A 15,535-nucleotide genomic window follows, 5' to 3' on the forward strand; every position below is an offset into this window, starting at 1 on the left:
AGAAAGCGGCGAAAAAAAGAGATTAAAAAAGTAAAGTAAGTAATTAAGTAAAAAGAGACATTTTTAATTTAATAGCAACGATGACAAGACGGAAAACAGGTAACTTATCAAGGTAATTTTGCCGGCATCTGAGGGGAGATACGTCATATCCAAACGTCCGGTGGAGGCGTTCTACGCATAGCTGTAGTACGGTGAAGTAGTAGACACTGAACAGAAATAGCATGTACTAAGTATTCAGATTCAGCCCAGGTCTTACTGAAGGCATTTAATGGTCAAAATAGTATTAATAAATATTCGAATATTAATATTAATAAACAAACGAACTTCGAATATGATTTTTGGGCCAAAGTCAAAGCCTCCATATTAGCAGATTCACACATTCCCTTTCCACAGTCCATCAGGTTATTGAACTGCTGTTATTAACACACAACCGCAAACTCATGATGTTAAAGTCTTCGCTTAGTAAGGTTCTGGTTTAAGAGGCAGTCTTTGCTTTCATCGGAAATAGTACTACTATTGCTTGGCAGCAGGCTACATCTATCAATTAATGAAAGGAACGTCTGACTCTCAGTCTGCGTGTGTTTGTGTACCTGTTATTCGCATATCTCCCGAATACAATTTACATTAGTATTGTGATTGTTGTTTTAACATTCACATTAGTGTTAAAATTACTTTAAAAAGTAGTGGGGGAAAAAGTGGGACCATGAACTTGCAGGATCTGGCTGTGCATTGTATGCGTGCACATATGTGTTGTTATGTATTATGTGTTGTGACTTTTATGTTTGTATTTTAATCTTTTTAAACAGCTCTTAAAAAAGATGAGCCCAAAGCAACTGCCGGTTCCAGTAGTGTCTCTACACTGGACTCATCTTCCTCCGAGATGAGTTCAAAGAGTACGAACTCAGAGTCATCCAACAGCTCATCCTCAGGGGACAAGAAGAGGAAGAAGAAGGGGAAAGGGAGAAAGAAGCTATCCAAGAGGGTTAAAATGGAAAAAACACTGCAAAGAGGTTAGAAATACTAATTTCACCACTTTCCACTCACCTGGGTGCTAGATCACTCCTGGTTCGCTGTGTTGTGTTCTCCAAGCTGGCTCTTCCCATATGATGTGACATTGCTTGTGTGATTGTTTCTAGCACTCACACAGTGAATTTTAGAGGAATAGCTTGTGGTCATCTCATATTCTAGATTTAAGTGTGTAGCTGACAAGCCACACTAGATTCATAGTGTAGTGTAGTGTAGTGTGTGTGTGTGTGTGTGTGTGTGTGTGTGGGGAAGTAGATTTTGTGTATGTGTGCTCCTTCACTCTGTGTGTGTGCTCCTTCACCCTGTGTGTGTGTGTGGGCATTCCACCACTGTAGCTTCTCCTGCCTCTCACCGGCAACGGCAACGCATAGTTGCCGTTGTGTGTGTGTGTGTGCAAGGAGATAGTGTGTGTGTGTGTTAAAGATGAGTACAGTATGAGTACAGTAATATAAATGACAAAACTCCTACTATAGATAGCACTAATTGTATGTTCTCTTAATTGCAGCCCGGAATCCCGAGCAGGCTTTGGCCCGGTACAAAAAGATTCTTAAATGCTACAAGAGGCTTGGAACCATGTCTGGGGCATTTCAAAAGGTCGGTGTTGACCGTAATACAGTGGTGGTCAATGCACCAATCGCCGAGCTTTCCATTGCTGCCCCAGACCAGTACAAGGAAGCTTTGAAAACGTATACCCATTCCACAAAATTGAAAGCATTTGCGGAACACTGTGCCTTGACAATTCTAGGCGATGTAGAAATAGTTGACTCAGTCAACACGCTTAAAGCCAGTGGTAAGCTGCTACCACTGAAAAAGAAATAATTATGTGCATTTTGTATTATGCTTTACAAGTGTTCCTGTAAAGTAATTTTTACATTTTCTGTACAATACCACTGTTCATATTTTATCTGTATTTTTTTGTTGTGTGTTCTTTGTTGAAAAGAAGAATTTATGTAGTTTAAAATAAATATTTGTACGTTTTCAGCACTTCAGCACATAGCTTCTTTCCCTTTTCTTAAAATAATATTTTGTTTTAACTTGTGTCTCTTTGGTATCTGCTAGCCACTCATTTATAAATACTTTGTAAAGCATAGCAAGCCCTCACTTTAGATGGGCTCACACCATATAGTCAACTAATCAGTAGTAACTCATGAGTTAATCATGAATTGAAGTGTTGTTAAGTGCTTGTTAAAGATGCTGTAACACTAACTATCCGTAGGCATATTTCTGAAGGCATGTCCAAATAGAATAATACATATTTGTGTCCAGGTTATGTTTGCCACTCATTTATAAATGCTTTGTAAAGCATAGCAAGTCCTCACTTTAGATGGGCTCACACCATATAGTCAACTAATCAGTAGTAACTCATGAGTTAATCATGAATTGAAGTGTTGTTAAGTGCTTGTTAAAGATGCAGTAACACTAACTATCCGTAGGCATAGTTCTGAAGGCATGTCCAAATAGAATAATACATATTTGTGTCCAGGTTATGTTTGCAATTCATTTATAAATGCTTTGTAAAGCATAGAAAGTGCTCACTTTAGATGGGCTCACACCATGTAGTCAACTAATCCGTAGTAACTCATGAATTAATCATGGGTAACCTAATTGGTAAGTATTTGTAACATATGTATTAACACCCCAGCTATTAGTTGAGGCCTATTTCTAAATCATAACATTTTATTTAAGGCATGAACAAATGTAGGTCTAGATAGTCTGTTAATCATCAACTTCCAGGTTTTAACCGGCCTTATACATTCCTAAGTACCTAGATAATAATGGTAAAATTACTTTTTTAGAAGGCTTATTTACAATGAACAAACCATTTATAACTGTGTGGAAAAAATGCTTTACTAATGATACGTTATGTATGAACAATAAATAACTAATGGTGAACAAACCATTATTTAATAGTTTTTTAGAAGGCTTATTTACTATGAACAAACCCATTTATAACTGTGTGAAGAAATGCTTTACTAATGATACGTTATGTATGAACAATAAATAACTAATGGTGAACAAACCATTAACAAATAGGTAAAAAATGCTTAATAAATGATGAATTGTGTGTAGTTATTATAAAGTGTTACCGAAAGGGTAAATTTGTCGCGCCACAAATCCTAGTGAACGCGCTCGCCTGTGCACGGCGAAAGTGTACGCGTCTATACGTTCACTTTGTATGGGATCTTGTCGTCCCGTTGCGTTTGGTGTGAACGCACTGGAGAAGTTTCAAGACAGACAGCCAAAATTAACATTTTTATTCAGAAAATAGCCGGTCCTTTTGCTTCCTATAAAAAGCATGTTTGTGACACTGGATATCGATATGGATACGTCAGCATGTGGAGGGCCACATAAGGTAAGAAATTGGTTTACGTAAACTTTGCTGCTGGTTCTGTTTGCTCGTAAATCGTGATGACCTGGCCAAAGGTTACCCACGGTCCTAAGCGATTGTGATCTGATTCTGGTTGATGCTCCAGTTAGTATGCATTGTATATATAGATTGCAATGCCAATGTGGTTATTGTTGGTTTTGTCTGATTGAGATATGTGACGACTTAGAGCCTGGTAGGCCTATCCTGACATAAATATGTTGTCGCATAACCTGTGTGATTATCCTAAACTGAAGGGGATTTTATTTGCGGACAATTTTCTTATGATGTTGTAACGAGTGAAGTCTACATTGGTCTTTCGCAAGTTTTAATGCAGCATAACATATGCTACCAGCAGCCCTTGCTCGTCTGCAAAAGGCTGATGCTCAGTACCTAGTTTCATTTCGTACCCCCTTTACAGTCTGGCATTGTTTGTCTGGTAAACTTTGTTGATGTCAAGATAAGTGTTAAATTGCCAACACTGTTCTTTGTCCTGTGTGTATTAGTATTAGGCCTACATATCCCGAGCCAATACCCTGGTGTTTCCAACGCCGTTTTGCAAAACAAGCCAAAACACAAACTGTGGTTTTCAACTTTTATTGTTCGAATAGGATCTTCATAGGGCCGGCCCGAATGCCATTTTTCAGGCTTCGAATAGGCCTACTCGTTGGTTTTTCCGAGCGAATATTCAAATACTCGTTCCAGAAAAAAACACCATCAAAAACAACATTAGTAATCCTTATATACTCCCTGGAACCGATGTTGACAGTATCTGCATATTTTGTTGAAGATTTAATAGCTTTTGAACGTTAACTAGTAGGCCTAAGTAGGTTGAAGTTCCTTCGTTTTTCCCCGTGAAAGCGAACAGCTGTTGCTCCGTTCCAAATCAGCTGTCCTCTGCCATCTCAGCCTTTACGGGACCTTTTCAATTCATCCTGGAACGTGCATCTTTTCAGGGAATTTGTACAATAAATCCATAACAAATACCGAATATTGATTGTCTTATGTGTCCATATTATATCCATTATAATGACCGGGTATTCCCAAGATGCTCACGCTCTGCAGCAAGCCAGTCACAGTTGATTGGCGCGGCGCTGTACAGCGAACGTAAACAAACAACTAAGCTAAGGTTTTAAGTATTACTTTTCCTCCAGAGATCCCGCTAATGTTGTGTTATAAAGTAAAGGGAAACAAGATATCTATTCTTCCTCCACCTCTCTCGCTTCTCTGCTTGGTGTCGCTGACGCTTATAGTTTGCCTCCCTCGCTCTGGTAAAGTCACGTAGGCCTACGTGGAAAAAAATATATAACGAAGCTCCAAATACTGATTTAAGCGTCAAATACTAATTTTCCGAACCAGTATTCGAATATTCTAATAATTTCAACACCTGACAATACACTGTAGAGCATATTGTAATGCAGCGTTGAATGGATGAATAGCTTACAAAAGGGTACCCAGCACTTTTCAGACCACACTCAAGCTTATGGTTATTGTCCCCACCACTTCTAAAAACAAACTGACGCCCTTGTAAGTGACCGTGGTATAAGCGGGATAATGCCCTTCGAGGTGTCCATTATCAGGAATTAATGGACTTCGCGGAGGCAACCGTCCTCCGCTTTGCGTAAGTAAGGTCTGTAAGGTGACCTTGGGTGTCTTGAAAGGCGCCTCTAAATTAAATGTATTATTATTATTATTATTACCTCGTCGGGCATTATCCCTTACTTATTCTCCTCAGTGTGTAGGGTGGTATTCTATTTTTTTCAACGGGGTTGCATCCAGTCACTTGACCGTCATGGTTGCTATGGTGGCTGCTATCGACCAGCCCCTCTAATCCTTACATGGCTCTAAAAACCACGCGGCAAAGGAGCTGCTGTCCATTGTGTTGTTTTTGTCGTAAACTAGGGTCCGATGGTTAAAAAATAGACGGATATTCCAAGGTATCCTTAAAAGGCAGCTTGGATGTTTTTATTTTCTGCAGTTTAGACTTCTTCTATAACCTACTTTTGAAAGCAAAACACCAAGCTCAATGATTTAACGAGGCAGGGTTATTTGAAACAATTTATTAAATATATATTTGTGAGAGGTCATTCCTTCTCCTGAGTTTGCTTCCTATTTATGTCTAGTGTACAACCCTACTGTCCACAAGCATCACCCCCCCCCTCCCCATATGGATTTGGAGAATTGTTGCCACGTCCCAGTGGTGGAGGTATCATATATATGAAAGAGGGCATTCAATTATACTACAATGATCAATTAGGAGGCCGAAGCCCTAAAGGAAGTGATGCAATAGGTGACTGCAGGTCGACAACATTTAAGTAAGCTGTACTTTGAGGTCTCTTATATATCAAAGGGGGTCTCAAAGGACACATACGCTTCAACCTGTGGCTCCAGCCCTACACTGTAAACCCGAACAGTACTACTAACTCAAAAGTATTGTGAAACAACAAACAAAATCCGCTATCAGGTCAACCCAACTTTAAGTTACTAAGTGTTCCGAACGAGGAATGCATTTATAATTTCGTGCTACTTAAATTGTCTGAGCGATCATCACGACCTTACTCAAAACCTTTGAATGCACGGAGGCGTGCAACGTAATGACGTCATTGCGCCATTACGTTGGCGGCACCGACCGAACGAGGCAAAAATCAAACCAACATGGCGGTCGTGAAGCGAGAGGAGTGCATCGGCTGCTGAAGTTAAGAAAACTTGTAAGTATAAGGGTAAAGTCTTCCAAAACTCACTTGCATGTTGTTTAATTGCATAAATGCCACAACGAAATAGTTTTTGTTGTTTTTGTTTGTCTGCGCTTTATTTTACACATTCAGCGTAACACGCGGTCAGTTACCGCTCTTTGGCGAGGACGTGTTGCGAACTGAGTGCAATAATGACGATAAATATTTTCAGTCGACGCTATTTTTATTCTTTATAATTGTGTTTCTGCTGGTTAAGTTAACATTTGGTTGAAAATAAGCCGGTATGGTCCGGTAAAGCCGCCTCCCCCTCGAAGTAAGAAGACGGTGTGTGTGTGTGTGTGTCGCCCGTTTCGGCTTCGTGTGGACGGGGCCTCAGTGAGCAGTTTTTGCACTTGTTTACAAATTAAGCGTAACACGCACAGTTAACATTACCTTACCACCGGTCTTTGGTGAGGATGTGTTGCATGAACTGACTGGAAAGGGTTCACAATCTGTGTTTTAAAATGTATAAATGACTTTATTTATTTCTAGCTAAAATATTCTAATTAGAAATTTGGACTGCATTGTTTGAGTGGTTTCAGAGTGCTATTTTTTATGTCATCCCACAGGATCAAACGCCTGAGACCAGAGAAGAGCACTGAGCAGTGAATGGCACAGAACCTCTGGTAAACATCTATCTTGAAAGACACTGAAGATGAGTAATGGAGTGGAAGTGCAAATTGTGTATTGTGTCTGCAGACACCCGGGCACAGTTATTCCGGCACTATCGCTTGAAACACAGCCATTACTCTAGAGTTAGCCCTCTACCATGTCTCCATGACTCTTGTATTTGTACATTTCTGTCCTTTAATGCCTTGAAAATTCATTTGTCACGGTTTCACAGAGATGTGTGTAGACCCAGTGCAAGTCACACAGCACAAGCAGAAAGGGCAGCTTTTACCTGTTCTGTGTGTAACTTGAAACAGCCCTTCTCACAAGAAACATTGTTCACTCATTTAAGGGGCCATTTAAAAAAACGGGAGACAATAACATGCCCATTTAAAAACTAACTACAGCACTAATGTGTATTCTTCTTTTAATACACACAAAAGTAGGATACATGCAAATAGTTCAGACTTTAGTGATGAGATAGTTTCAACAGAAAATGCTACTGTAAATGCTGCTGACCTTGATTATGAAGATAATTTCCTATCCCAGCATGCAGACTCATTTGATAATCCTGAGGATGACAGTGTATGTGACTCCAGTCAGTTGAGAGCCCAGTTGCGCCATAATCTCTCCTCATTATTCCTTAAGATGCAAACTGTTCTCCACGTTTCTGACATGGCAACTCAGGAAATAGTTGATCATCTCAGTCAGATATTTTCCTTGTCTCAGCCTCTCATCATGGATACTGTAAAGGAGACACTACAGAGGCATGATATCTCTATTACTGAAGCTACCCTGAATGATTTAGTAAATGAGGTTATGAACACAAATATTTTTGTCAGTGCCACAACTAAAGGGGAGGAGATGTCAACCAAAAAACGAAGAAAAACATTTGTTGAAAATTTTTTCCCTGTTGTGAAGCCAGTGCAGTATGAGTTGGAGCCTGGATGCAGAGTAGCCTATGTCCCTATTCTCCAGGTGATCCAGGAAATGTTTAAACACACAGACATCCTGGAAAGAATAAAGGAAACAAAGGTGTCACAAAAAGGCCATTACACGAGCCACCAAGATGGTTTGTATTTTCAAAAGAATAATTTGTTGTCTTCCTTAGAACTCTCACTGCCAATTGTATTGTACATTGATGATATTGAAATTGCTAATCCTTTAGGCACTTCAAGAAAAATTCACAAACTGTGCTCAGTTTACTGGGTGCTTGCAGATCTTCCACTTAAATACAGATCAGCGCTGCATGTTATTCAGCTAGCAGCCATTTGTAAGGTCCCTGATGTCCAGAAGTATGGATACAAAACAGTTCTCCGTCCTTTGTTACAAGACCTTTGCACTCTTGAACAAGACGGTGTGTTCATCGAGTCTCTTGGCCAGTCAGTTCAAGGTACTGTTCTTTGTGTTGTGTCCGACAACCTGGCAGCACACGCATTAGCAGGCTTCATGCAATCCTTCCGTGCAGGACACATTTGTCGTTTTTGCAATGCCACACGAGACCAGATTCTGTCTCATGAAGTTGGAGACGGTGAATTTTGTCTGAGGACCAAAGCTAGTCATGACCGTAATTTGCTGACTGTTATGCAAGGGGATCAGAGTCACAGTGTAGTTGGTGTCAAAGGGGATTGTGTCTTGAATGAGAGTTTACAGCATTTTCAAACAACCACTGGCTTCCCACCAGATATTTTACGTGACCTTTTTGAGGGCATTGTGCCGGTAGAATTGGCCCTCTGCATTCAGGAGATGATAAGGCTTAAATACTTAACTCTCGAGGGACTAAACAGAAAAATCATGTCATTCCAATACGAAAACTCGGATAAAGTTAACAGATCACGGCCAATTTCAAAGACCTTTGCCAGAAAGCGGTCAATTGGTGGTAATGGTCATGAGAACAGCACATTGTTGCGACTACTGCCATTGATGATAGGCCATACAGTTCCTGATGGAGATGGGGCTTGGACTATATTGATGGATTTAAAAGATATTGTCGAACTAGTCCTGTCCCCAACATTTGATGATGCATCTATTAACTATTTGAAGACCAAGATTCGGGATCACAGACGACTGCTTCAGGAGGTTTTCCCTGAGTTCAGACTGCTTCCTAAGCATCACTATTTAGAAAAAAAAAATAAAAAAAATAATAAATAGTGATGCTTAGGATCTCATACGTCGTTTTGGACCCCTTGTCCATTTGTGGACTATGAGATTTGAAGGAAAGCATAGGTTTTTCAAGCGTGTAATACACGATACACAAAACTTTAAGAATGTGGTGAAAACCCTAGCAACACGGCATCAGCACATGGTAGCATACTACCTCAGTGCACCCTCATTCTTTAAACCACACCAGCAGGCATCAAATGTCTCTTCAGTCTTGGTCTCAGTCCTTCCAGATGTTGCTCAACAGTACATTAGACAAAAAACAGACAGCAGTGTCATATACAGCACATCAAACATCACTTTGGATGGCACCATGTATGATGTTGGGAGGTTTGTATCTGTGGGACAAGAGGGAGGACTGCCTCAGTTTAGCAGGATTGAGCAGATCCTACTTGTTAACAGTGATGTAATGTTTCTATGCAGGGAACACAAGTCATGTTACATTGAACACTTGAGATCGTACAAACTGTACCCTGGAAATTTAACAGTCAACAACATATTAGAGCTTAATGACCCGCTGAGAGCTTACCGCTCTCAGCGTACCATGTTGAAGGACAACTTCTGTTGACACCCAAGCGCTTCATACAGCTGAACAAAAAGTAATTCATACCAAAACAGTGAGTTGATTTTGAGATGAAAGGAAATGTCTAAATTCTTTCATTTTAAGTTTTTGACTGTGTAAATGAATGTGTAAAGATGATTTTTTAGACTAAGTTTTGTTGTTTCATTCCCTACAAAATTTGATAACTGTTCTCTCTCTTGATTTTCAGCTGATGGCCATGCCCCCAAAGTACCTTCTTCGTGTCTACATAGCTACTGATGTGGCTGTGAAAGTGACTTTGAATGAGAGGCCAACATCAGTTGATGAGCTCATCGGCATCTTGAAAGACAAAGCTAAGCCAAGGCTGGACTTTGAATTCACGTTACAGTATGAGGATCCGGACTTCGGAGGAGAGCTCTGCTGTTTGGTTGATGTAGAAGACCTGCCAGAGAAGGGCACGCTTAGAGTTGTTAGATCAGAAAGTGACCTAAGTTCATGTGGTAGTTCAGACACAGATATCCTGCCTCACGTGCCTGTAAGCCAACGGCAAAAAACATGGCCTGATGTTTTCCCTGTCCCAACTTTTTGGTATGAAGTTGAACATGTCTTGCAAGAGGGGAACAGTGTTTTTGAGAGCTCTGGAAAGACTCGAAAATTAAGCAGAGCACAAAAACACAACATTATAGAGAACATGGCCTCCTTAATGTACTCTTTTAAACCGTACCCAAGCGACAGGGATGTAGGCATGGCAGCTGACGCCCTGATTAACGCTCACCCATGTCTGAAAGAGCTGGGGTCTGCGAGTGGGTGGTACGGATGGAAAATTAGCCTGAAATTTAAAATGGGAAATTACCGTACTGGGCTGGCAAGAGCTGGATGCAAGGAGGTGTCCGTAAATACAGGGAAAAGAAGCAGGAATAATCCAGAGAAAGCACATCCCCACTCGAACATTAAAAAAGCCAGAAGGGCTGAAGTAAACTTTCTCCCAAACTTCCCAAGAGGACAAAACGAGGACAGTTTGGAGGAAATGAGAATAGAGATGAAAGCTGAAGTTGATAGAGCCGACAGAAACCTACAATCAATAGAGGAACTCATGCAGACAACCTTTGCACTTCGTCGTCAGGAAATAGTTCAGGGAGACCCATTGGTGAAGGACTTTCTGGAGAGATGGCCTGCCCTTCAGGTCCAATCACAGGTAAAAATAATAATAACAAAAACAATAATACACAGACTCAAAGTGTTTTCTGCTCATCTTCAACTATTTTTATTGTACTGGCTATTCATTTTAAAAAGATAGTGCACCCATCAAATGTGACTATGATGTGTTTCCCTTTGGTATTTTACTGTCTTTCACATACTTTGTGTGTCCATGTTATTTTGTAGGTCTGTGCTGAGTTCCACAGGATCACCAATGTAAATTTACGGAACCAGTTTTATTGTGAACTAGATCGGCACATTCCACAGCTCATAGAACTTTACAGACAGAAGGCAGCTCGTACTGGAAGGGTGGCAGGAGCACTGCGAGACATCCTACAGTATTATGAAACTGAGGTGAGTTGAAAAAAAGCTAAAATGGACTTTGTCTAAATTTTATCCACATGGGACAGCTGGCTCCCAGGATTGTCAGCATTTACTACCACTTCATTACTATATACTACTACTATACAAGGGGCAGTCCTTCACTTTTAACTTTAAATCAATTAGTTATCCTGTAACATGTACATATTTAGTACAGTAAGTCATACTTTGTCGGCAGCAAAGGGCCCCTGTTTTTTTTCTCATGTGTCTTTGTTTATCCACCCAGGATGTGCAGGATATCAACATGAAACGCACTGTGGCCCTTCGTGCTCTCTCAGTATACCTGCGGGAAGAGGACACACAGTTTTTCAAGACTTGGAACGTAAGTCTTAATATATTTATATAAAAGATCTCATCACTAATCACCTTTTACCATTGGAGCTCTTTTGAAGTGCCTTGGTGTTGTAAGTAGGGCCCTAAGGCTTCTTTTTCTCACCATCACATACTCCACTCACTCACTCACTCACTCACTCACTCACTCACTCACTCACTCACTCACTCACTCACTCACTCACTCACTCACTCACTGACTGACTGACTGACTGACTGACTGACTGACTGACTGACTGGTTAAGATGGCACCCCCAGCAGAGGTCCAAGGGATTTCTCAAAATATCTGAGGGAAAATTTTCTAGTTGAGCCACTTAACCTTAATTGGGGGGGGGGGGGGGAGAGGAGTAGTGGAAGGGGTTAACTTATCTTTGTTGTTATTGTGTAATACTTAGTTGTATACTTAATTTTTGAATGGGCAGCTATATAAGTATTCAGAAATAGTTACCAGTGTACTTTTGCATTTTCCAGACTGAGGAATCAGAGGAGCCAGACATCGAGGACACACCCATTGGTATTGTCACGATGATCAGAGAAAGAAGTGCATCTCCCGTTCACTTCAGTCCCGTATCCACAGCCATTGTGGTGGAAGATGAATTCATCTGAGGGACATTGCCACGTTTGCAGATGCATATGTGTTACTGTTTGGGCTGGTGTATGTGTTACATCTCGACTACCCAAAGAAGCTTGTTGGCACCTTCACTTTCATACAAAAGGTTCTAATGGGGTTGGATGACGGTGCACCCCTGAAACCTGCTCTGCTCTCTTTGAAAAATGACCTGCTTACAGTGTAGACGTTACCTGTATGATGCATGTTTGTTGTTACATTGATTTATGTTCCTTTTTGGTTATTTATTTGATTTATTTTTTATTCATGTTCAATGACTTGATATCTGATATCCTGATATTTACTTTTTGGTTATTTATTTAATTTATTTTTTATTCATTTCAAATTATTTCCTTGAATGGCCATAGATGTAAAAAAGTTCCCAATGCTTTTATACAAACATTTAAACATTTGCAGTGATTTATACATAGCCATACAAATCTGTTTTTATATAATGTATGTGTGGATGTATATGTTGACGGTTCATGATATGCAAGGTATCCTTCAACCAAACGGGGTGTGTTTACATTTTCAGATTGTGCATTTGTTGGCCTTGTTTTACTGGCCTGGTTTTACAAGTTGGATGTCCATGGTTAACATACAGATGTGTGTATGTGGTGTTTGTATACTTACAGCTCTGTTGCTGTGACCAAAGTGGTTTGGAGAAAAAGAATAAAATCTGAATACATTTTTTTAAATATTCTAAGTTTATTTGAGTATTCTGAACTTAAAAAAAATAGTAGTTTATGAGCTTTGTAAAATTTTCTTTTTGGTTACTAACCAGTATATTTTTTGAGTTTAAAGACGTTGAATAATTAAGTACAATATCATCATAACAAGTCATTACAAAAAAATTAAAACGTATATACAAATTAAAACAAATGTTTTAAGTACAGTACACTCACAATTTTTTTTAATAATAAGTCATATTTGAGTAAATGATGTAAAAATATTTAAGTACAGACTTACTTAAATATTCTAATTTACTTACTCAAAAACTTTGAGGTAATCGGTTTCCCCAAAAGTTTTGAGTATTCTGAACTTATTCGGGTTTACAGTGTACAGGAAATGACTCAGCAAGTGCTCCATCTCGTTGCACCTGCACCCAGCGGCTCGCTTGCAAGATTTTGGCCTGAAGTTCTTCCCAGACCTACACCCTAGCCATCCAACACGCATATCTGAGAATCAGGCTTCTCTTTAATAATGACAAAAAGTTACGAGAGAAATACACATTAACTTTTTGTTATCTCATAAGCGGCGTGGTGCCGGCTCCTTTTGACCTATTGACCCCAGACTTCAAAAACGTGGCCACAGGCCAGCTGTGTCTACACACCTTAAGCCACAAATGTACACCTCCATCCCACAAAAAATGGGGACTAGAAACTAACCTCTGTCTTATGTACATTTACTGTACTGTTGGAGGTCACGCCCCTTTTCCGGCCTTTTCGAGATAGCTAGGGAGGCTAAAATGTTTACACACATTTCCCAGGGCCCCGAGAACGACATATCCGAGATTTGGAGTTCTAGCCCTTAGAAAAAAAAGTTTTCCCAAATGGACTGTCATTTGGACAAAGCCCCTCAGAAGTGTTACCTGCAAGACCTAATGGTTCAGAATGTGGTGGAAAAAAAGTTTTTGAACAGATAGGAACGTCCTGCCGCCCTGAAATTTGAATACCTTATTCTAAGGCCTAACTGGGACCCCCGCACCGAAACTTGGCCCAGCAGGAAGGGGGGGCCTGGACTTTCATAATCCTCGCTCGGTGACTGTAAAAGATGTTTGGTCGGATGTTATGACGAAGAATCATAATGTGAATGGGAATATTCTATAAATGTCTTGATATCATCTTTCGTCTCAACACTTCTGCTGCAGCCGTTTAAAGTCTCACTCCGAGAACCTTAAAATATGAATCAATCCATTAGAAGTATCAAAATATCTTCCCGTAGGCGTAACGGGGCAAACAAGGTGTCCTTTGACATCTACGTTTCGAGGCGATTGCAACAGTGCCACACATGATCATATTTGAATATGTTTCGGGGTAGTAATTAGCTGTCGATTTTGGAGGCCTTTATCAATAATGATCAGCTATAGATTTGCTTCCCGATGGAGATTTTTGACAAATTACATGTTATTTAGCATCTACACATTAAGCTGAGTCCAATGAGATCAAGCTCGCCCTCTTGCTACACCAAGATCATGTCCTAGACCTAGGTGTAACATGTAAAATACATGTTACCAATTGCGAGAGTGTCATGCTGGGTGTCATTGGACTCAGCGCAACGTGTAGATGCTAAATAACATGTCATTTGTCCCAAATTTCTATCGGGAAGCAAATCAATAGCTGCTCATTATTTATTAAGGCCTCCAATTTTGACAGCTAATTACTACCATTAAACATGTTCAAATATGCTCATGTGTGGCACCGTTGCAATCGCCTGGAAGCGTAGATGTTGAAGGACACCTTGTTCGCCCTCTTACGCCACCGGGAAGATATTTACATGCTTCTGATTGACTGATGAATTGATTCAGCTATTCCCCCAGAAGTCTGGGGTCAAAAGGTCAAAAGGAGCTGGCACCACGCCGCTTATGAGACAAAAGTTAACGTGTATTTCTCTCATAACTTTTTGTCATTATTAAAGAGAGGCCTGATTCTCAGATATGCAGGTTGGATGGTGTAGGTCTGGGAAGAACTTCAGGCCAAAATCTTGCAAGCGAGCCGCTGGGTGCAGGTGCAACGAGATGGAGCACTTGCTGAGTCATTTCCTGTAGGGCTGGAGCCACAGGTTGAAGCGTATGCGTCCTTTGAGACCCCCTTTGATATATAAGAGACTTCAAAGTACAGCTTACCGTATTTTCCGGACTATACGTCGCTCCCGAGTATATGTCGCATCAGTCAAAAAATGCTCCATGACGAGGAAAAAAACATATATACGTCGCATCGGTGTATAAGTCGCATTTATTTTTAAACATTTAAACAAGAACCTTTAGTCTGGAGAGACTGAATGAAATTGCAATAGCAATATAGGTGTGTCGGTCCCTCGTAGTTCTGAGAGTATACCGAATTCAGTGACACCGGGATTCCACCGGACGCGTATGCGCCGCGGTCAGATGCCTTCACAAGTCCCGCGGAGGGCTCCAGTTTTCGCCGGCCAAGTCATGCGCTGTGATATGTGTGACAGCTATGTTGCACAAAATTGCAGCTAAGGCTGGGGTAGCTTTGGTTGAACCGGAGGACATTGAGGACGAGAATATAATTTATTCGGTGGTGCAGTAGGCTTGCAGCGTTCAGTTGTAGGCCTAATGAATGACGGTGCCCTCTTGCGGCCGAGGATTATGTACGCACAATTTTGGTATATAAGTCGCTTCGAAATATAAGTCGCAGGGCAAGTCAAACTACAAAAAAAACGCGACTTATAGTCCGGAAAATACGGTACTTAAATGTTGTCGACCTGCAGTCACCTATTGCATCACTTCCTTTAGGGCTTCAGCCTCCTAATTGATCATTGTAGCATAATTGAATGCCCTCTTTCATATATATGATACCTCCACCATTGGGACGTAGCAACAATTCTCCAAATCCATATGGGGA

At 40.5% G+C, this 15,535-nt stretch overlaps 1 protein-coding gene across 5 annotated transcripts; it reads left to right on the forward strand.

Moving 5' to 3' along the window:
- Nucleotides 1-5,791: 5,791 nt before the first annotated feature.
- On the forward strand, nt 5,792-12,320 carry LOC132468243 (uncharacterized). 5 transcript variants are annotated; one of them, XM_060065967.1, is made up of 6 exons: nt 5,792-6,099; nt 6,693-6,749; nt 9,663-10,628; nt 10,817-10,984; nt 11,238-11,333; nt 11,813-12,320. In XM_060065967.1, the coding sequence occupies exons 3-6, from the start codon at nt 9,666-9,668 to the stop codon at nt 11,945-11,947; spliced, it is 1,362 nt and encodes a 453-aa protein (XP_059921950.1). In that variant the 5' UTR covers nt 5,792-6,099; nt 6,693-6,749; nt 9,663-9,665; the 3' UTR covers nt 11,948-12,320. The 5 variants fall into 5 exon arrangements, with proteins under 5 accessions (XP_059921950.1, XP_059921952.1, XP_059921953.1 ...); XM_060065969.1 differs by having other exon boundaries at nt 5,792-6,749; nt 11,819-12,320; XM_060065970.1 differs by having other exon boundaries at nt 5,792-6,749; nt 11,828-12,320.
- The last annotated feature ends 3,215 nt before the right edge of the window (nt 12,321-15,535 follow it).

This window comes from Gadus macrocephalus, chromosome 11 (assembly GCF_031168955.1).
Source record: "Gadus macrocephalus chromosome 11, ASM3116895v1".
Lineage (NCBI taxonomy): Eukaryota > Metazoa > Chordata > Actinopteri > Gadiformes > Gadidae > Gadus > Gadus macrocephalus.